This window comes from Penaeus japonicus, unplaced genomic scaffold (assembly GCF_977035675.1).
Source record: "Penaeus japonicus unplaced genomic scaffold, GWHDUDI00000001_assembly GWHDUDI00000015, whole genome shotgun sequence".
Lineage (NCBI taxonomy): Eukaryota > Metazoa > Arthropoda > Malacostraca > Decapoda > Penaeidae > Penaeus > Penaeus japonicus.
In genome coordinates, this window is record NW_028234417.1 from 4,077,291 (window position 1) to 4,084,790 (window position 7,500).

The window sequence follows — 7,500 nt, forward strand, 5'->3', positions numbered from 1 at the left end:
CTCTCTCTCTCTCTCTCTCTCTCTCTCTCTCTTTCTTTTATGAAACCGATTCATAAAAGGATTCGTCTTCGGGGTAAAGCCAATCTATGATATAGCTTACCTTTTGGGCTTAAAACTAACGTATAATACAAGTACACGGAAAGGCATTACCAAAAAAAAAAAAAAAAAACCATCCGCTTCACTAAGCTCGCCCTTCTACCACAGAACCATGAAGTTGTTGTTGGTCGCGGCGCTGTTCGGGCTGGCGGTGCGGGTGAGTCCCCAGTGCATCTCGCAGTTCGATGACATGATCCCGCCGCAATTCGCCGACCTCAGCTACATCCTGCCGTTCAGCTTGAGGCTCTTCAAGGAACTCGTGCCTCACTCGGGGAATTTCCTCATCTCGCCCTATAGCATCTGGAACGCCCTGGTTATGGCTTACCTGGGCACGAACGGCGAGACGAAGACACAGATGGAGAAGGTTCTGCAGCTGAACAACAAGGTGGAGACGCTGGCTTTGTACAGGTCGCTCTCTCAGCACATTAAGCAGTACGTGTCTTTTCTTTTCTTTTTTTTTTACTGTAGTTTTGGTTTATCTTTTGGTTGTATATGCTTACACACACCGATATGGAGACACATACACGCGCCTGCATGCACAGACACATACACACACACACACACACACACACACACACACACACACACACACACACACACACACACACACACACACACACACACACACACACACACACACACACACACACAAACACACATGCACACACACACACACGCATTCACGCACTCTCTTAACCGCACATACACTCATTCGCATGTGCGTTCGTTACACAATCCTGTTGGAGCTTGTTAATACAAAGAGTAAGCAACAGGATTAATTGCTGTAATTATTTTTCATTTCAGACTAGATATGAAGGCAAGAAAGATTTAAATTCTATTAAGGGGGAACAATTATATCGTTTACAGAGTTTTAGGGCATTCATTTTTTTAAATGAAAAATTGATGAGTCATTCAGCGTTTTTTTTCTATTTATCAGCGATTGAATGAAGAAGGAAAACTCTTTCGGAAACTCTAAAACAATCAAGATCAGAATTATAGTTTTCTGTCAAATAAGTAAAAGGAAAGATCAGACTGAATAATGCGCAGTATAATAAGAGTTAGGGCGAAATAAATATACATAAATTCATATCTTGTTACGCATGACGTTGGTGAACAAAGTCTTACATATTTAGCGAATGGTAAGATATATCACAAAGGAACATAGACTATGTTATCAAACTGGCCGTTCTTACTAAATAAATTTTATACCAAAGGGCAAATCTTATCATAAGCACCGTCAGGGACTTTATCTTCCAATATACTTAAAGAATATATAATCCCAGGCTGCGAGAAAGATTAGAAAAAACATTAGAAAGAATTAATGCTGTCCCATTAACTGCAACTATATATTTCGAGGTTCCTAGTCATGGAGGAAAAGAATATGGTCTTTTTTTACGAACAACATGAGAAAATCTATCATAGATCGTGGCTAATCAAAAGATCTTGCATTCAGATGCTAGTGATGTTTATTTTAGAAGTCTCATTGCACTAAAATTCATCTCCATGAATGGTATTTACTATTTCGTGACTAACACACTATACATGTCTACTCAGTAAAAATATTGACATGTGCATTTATTGCTTAACATTTGTCTTCCCATTTACATCGAAGTCGAATTCTGTGTATCAGTAAAGTTTAGTTAAGTAACTTTTATTTTGATAATGATAATGGTAGTATTGACAGTTATGATAATGGTAATGACAACAATAGTGATAATAATGATGATGATGATTATTGTGATAATGATAATGACAAAAAAACATATGTATTATATAATTTTCATTGTCATCATCATTCTTGTTATTAATATTATCCTTATCATCATTGTTATTATCATTATCATTATTAATAATATAATTATTGTTATCAGTATTATCATTATTATTATTGCTATTGTTATTATCATTATCATTATTATTATTATTATTATTATTATTATTATTATTATTATTATCATTATTATTATTATTATTATTATTATTATTATCATCATCATTACTTTGATTACTACTACTATTATTATTATTATCCTTTTTATTATTACTATTACAATTATTATTATTAGTAGTAGTAGTAGTAGCAGTAGTAGTAGTAGTATTGTCATTGTTATTATTATCACCATCATTAGTAGTAGTAGTAGTAGTAGTAGTAGTATCATTATTAGTATTAGTATTAGTATTAGTATTATCATTATCATTATTATTACTATTAAAATTATTATTATTATTATTATTATTATTATTATTATTATTATTATTATTATCATTATTATTATTATTTTATTATTATTATTATTATTATTATCATTATTATCATCATTATTATTGTTATCATTATTATTATTGTTATCATCATTATTATTGCTATCATTATTATTATTATTATTATTATCATTATCATTATCATCATCATCATCATCATTATTATTATTACTATCATCATCATCATAATTATCATCAAAATCATCATCATCATCATCATCATCAATATTATCATTGTCATTATTTTATCATTATTATCATTATTATTATTATTGTTGTTGTTGATTGTATTATTATCATTATTATTATTGTTATTGTTATTCTTATCATCATTATCATTATCATTATTATTATTATTATTATTATTATTATTATTATTATTATCATTATTATTATCATTATTATTATTATTACTATTATTATTATTATTATTATTATTATTATTATTATTATTATCATTATTATTATCATTATTATTATTATTATTATTATTATTATTATTATTATTATTATTATTATTATTATTATTATTATCATTATTATTATTATTATAATTATTATTATTATCATTATCATTATTATTATTATTATTATTATTATCATTATTATTATTATTATTATTATTAGCATCATCATCATTATCATTATCATTATCATTATCATTATCATCATCGTTATTGTTCTTTTAAGTATAATTATTTGTGTTGTAGTTATTACCGTTATCACCATTATTGTTACTCTTATTGTTCTTACCTAAATCATCTTCACTGTTATCATCATTATTACTATTATTATTTTCATCCTTATTATTATCATTATCATTATTATCATTATTACAGTTTTCATTATCATTATATTTATGATTTTCATTATCATCCTCATCATTATAATCATGTTCATTTATTCATAGCATTATAATTGTCATTATCATTATTGTTGTTATTGTTATTGATATCATTATTACTATTTTTGTTGTCCTTATTATTTTCGAGTATCATCATAATTATCATCACTATCATCATTATTATCATCACCATCATTGTTATCATTATCATCGTCAATAATATTCTTATCATCATTATCATTACCAACATCAGTATTGTTGTTATCATTATCCTCATCATCATTATCATTATCATTATTTTTCTAATCAAAATCATTATTATCATTATTATCATCACTAATGTTAATGTATATAATATATTTTCTATTATCATCATTATAATTTTCTTAATCATCATTATTGTTGATATAATTACTGTCATATGTAGTATATTTCTTATCATTATTACTTATATTTATGTTAATAATATGTTAATATTATCATCATTATCATTATTATCAGTATCATCCTCAATATTATTATGATTGTTGGTGGTGGTGGTGCTATTATCATTATCATTATCATCATGGGGAAATCATTATTATTTTAATAATTATTATAATTATCATTATGATCATCATTATCATTAGCACTACTGTTATTATCATTATTATTAATATTATTATTATCATAATATTATTATCATTTTCATTATTGTCATTATAATTATCACTATCATTATATATATCATTATTATATCATTATCATTATTATATTCATCATTATTTTTATTTTCATTTTAATAATGATTATCATTATCATTTTCACTAGTATCATCATTATGATTGCCACTATCATTATTGATATCATCATTATTATCATTATCATTATCGTAATTATTAAGATCATTACGATTATCATTATTACTATTATTATTACCATTACCATTATTGTTATTGTTATTGTCGTTATCATTATTATTTATCCTTATTATCATTTTCATTATGCATATTACTATCATACTCATCCTCATCATTTTTTTTTTTGGTTATCATTATCATTATTGCTATTATTACTATTATTGTACCTTATATTTTGCTTTATTGTTATTGTTATTATCATTATTATCATTATCATTATTGTTATCATTATCATAATCATCATTATCATTATTATCATAATCATCATTATCATTATTATCATCATCATAATCATCATTATCATTATTATAATTATCATTATCATTTCCATTATATTTATCATTTCTATCTTTTTATCAATATTAGTATTAGTAATTGCTATTTTTTTATATCATTACTATTTCCATTATTCTTATTACTATCATAATTATGGCTATCATTATCACCTTAATTATTACATTTACTGTTAACATCATATTCATTAATCTCATTATAACCATTATTGTTATTTTCAATATCATTATCGTCATTATCATTATAATTTTTTTCAAATTATTATTATCACCATGTTCATTATCATCATTATTATCATGATCATTATCATTAGTAATAGTAACAGTAGTATTAGTATCATTAATGTCATCATCATCATCTTCATTATCACTGACATCAACCTCATCATCATTATCATTATTTATATTATTAGTAGTAGTATTGTCATCATTATTATTATCGTTGTTATTATTATCCTTTTCATTTTGATTACTATCATTGTTATTATTTCAATTGCAATATCATCATTATTACTATCATCATTATTAATATTATTATTATTGTTATTATCATTATTATTGTTATCATTATTATTATTATCATTGTTATTATTATCATTATTATTATCATTATTATTATCCTTATTATTATTATTATTATTATTATTATCATTATTATCATTATTATTATTGCCATTGCTATAATCATTACCAATATCATTATCATCATTTGTATGATAACACTGTATCATTATCATTATCATTCTTATCATTATTGCTATTATTGTTATTATCACTGTTATTTTCTATTGTATTGTTATCATTATTATCATTATTACTATCATTGTCATTGTTATCATCTTTTTATATCATGATCCCCATTAATCATCATCATCGTTGTTATTACTACTACCACACTATAGTTGCGAACAAATTCACAATCGTAATTAATTTCTCATGTATTATTACGTATCATTATTATTACTACTAATGTTCCTCATGATTGCCATGCTATGAATAATGTTGATAAGAAGAACAAGATAAATGATAAGAACACCTATGATAATGATAGCATCAAGGTCCGCATCTCGTAAATCTTCAAGAAAACTCTTAATTAAAGCGAATAGATATCAAGCAAGAAATCACACTGATAACTGAATGACCAAATAACTTTTAACTCAAATGTAATTAAATGCTAATGATATACTACGGAACACAGCTGATTACATAAAATAATGATGATGATAATAATGATAATCATAATCATAATCATAATGATGATAATAATAATGATAATGATAATCAAAATGGTCATAATGATAGGGATGATTATTGTGATAAGTGATAGTATTTGTGATAATGATTATCATGATAATGATAATAATTATGGTAATGATGAAGATAATGATAATAATGCCGATAAAATGGATGGTAATGACAACATGATGATAACGACAATAACGATAATGATGAGGATAATAATAACAATAATATCGATAATAATAATGATGATGATAACAATGATAATAATAATAGTAATGATAATCTTGAGATTGATGATGATAATAATGATAACAATAATAATGATAATAATAAAGACGATACTAATAATTATTATTATGATAACAATAATGATAACATTAATAATAGTAATCATGATGATAATGATAACAGTGATGATAATGATAACAGTGATGATAATGATCACAATGATGATAACAATGATAATAGTAATATTGATGACAATAATAATCTTCATGGTGGTAAAGAAAACAATCATGATGATTATAATGACAATGATGAATATAATAAAATGACAGTAATGATAGTAATGATAATGATCATTGTAATAGCAAGAGGAAGAACAGCAACAAAAATGATGATAATGATGAAGATAATAATGATAATGATAGTAATTATAGTAATGCTAGCAATAAGGATGGTAATAGAAAATTCTAATAATAGTGATAATAACTCATAATACTAATAATTACAATATTAAATATAATAATGATAATGATAATGATGATGCAGATTAACGTTGAACACAATAAAGAATGATAAGTACTTTGAGATCCTTCAGACAAGCCACAAGAGTTTCTTAAGAAAAAAAATAAATGTTCAGGGCCCTTCAATAAGCTTTATCCAATCCAAGATTTAATGTAAAGAAAATCGTGATTCCCTTTTGGAATTTTGATATATTAATCATTCTCTTTCTTTATATTGTTATTGAGGGAAACGGGTTTGTCTTTCAGTTTATCGGAATTAGTTAACAGTTCGTCCTTAGAATAACTGAACTCTGAGGTTTGGGCGTGTGTGTGTGTGTGTGTGTGTGTGTGTGTGTGTGTGTGTGTGTGTGTGTGTGTGTGTGTGTGTGTGTGTGTGTGTGTGTGTGTGTGTGTGTGTGTGTGTGTGTGTGTGTGTGTGTGTGTGTGGGTGTGTGATATATATGTATACAAATAGATAGCTAAGTGTGTGTGTGTGTGTGTGTGTGTGTGTGTGTGTGTGTGTGTGTGGGCGTGTGTGTGATAGATTGATAGACATATAGATGGAAAGATATATATTAGTTCTGTATGTGTATCATTTGGAATGCAAAATAAGGGAAGTGGAACAGATAAGTTACAACTGTTATACTTTACACGAGTGGAATTAATATGTAATCTAACATCTTTGAATTATATCTGTAACCTTTGCCTAAACGTTGCGTCAGTGATTGGCCTTTAGAACTATGATTCTAAACTTTGATTAAACTTTGCATTACTGATGTGAATGTTTTGCTGATCTTTTTTTATCAGTGATCATGAATTTATACTTTTCATTGGTGGTTGCATATTTTTTTCATGGTTTAATAATAAAGTAGAGTGATATCAATTTCTTTAAAATCTTCATTTTCAAGTATGATATTCTTCTGTTATTTTGCCACTATTTTACACATGGAGAAATTGTTGTTCTTGCTGGATGTAATGTTTGAACATAAACTTAATTATTATCGGTTCTTGGCAGTTATAAAGACTTTTTCGTTATTGTTAATGGTCATCATAATATCAACATTATCATTATTCTGATAATCATAAGGCTCGTTAAAGATATCAAAGCCATTTATTCTACTGCTTCTATATTATCAAAA

At 25.8% G+C, this 7,500-nt stretch overlaps 1 protein-coding gene across 1 annotated transcript in view; it reads left to right on the top strand.

Moving 5' to 3' along the window:
- Nucleotides 1–7,500, top strand: part of LOC122251970 (leukocyte elastase inhibitor) — a 17,026-nt gene that overhangs the window by 6,569 nt on the left and 2,957 nt on the right. Inside the window, exon 2 of the mRNA XM_043014236.2 lies at nt 205–528. Coding sequence (XP_042870170.1) covers nt 209–528 — 320 coding nt within the window. The 5' untranslated portion in view covers nt 205–208. The remainder of the gene's footprint in view (nt 1–204; nt 529–7,500) is intronic.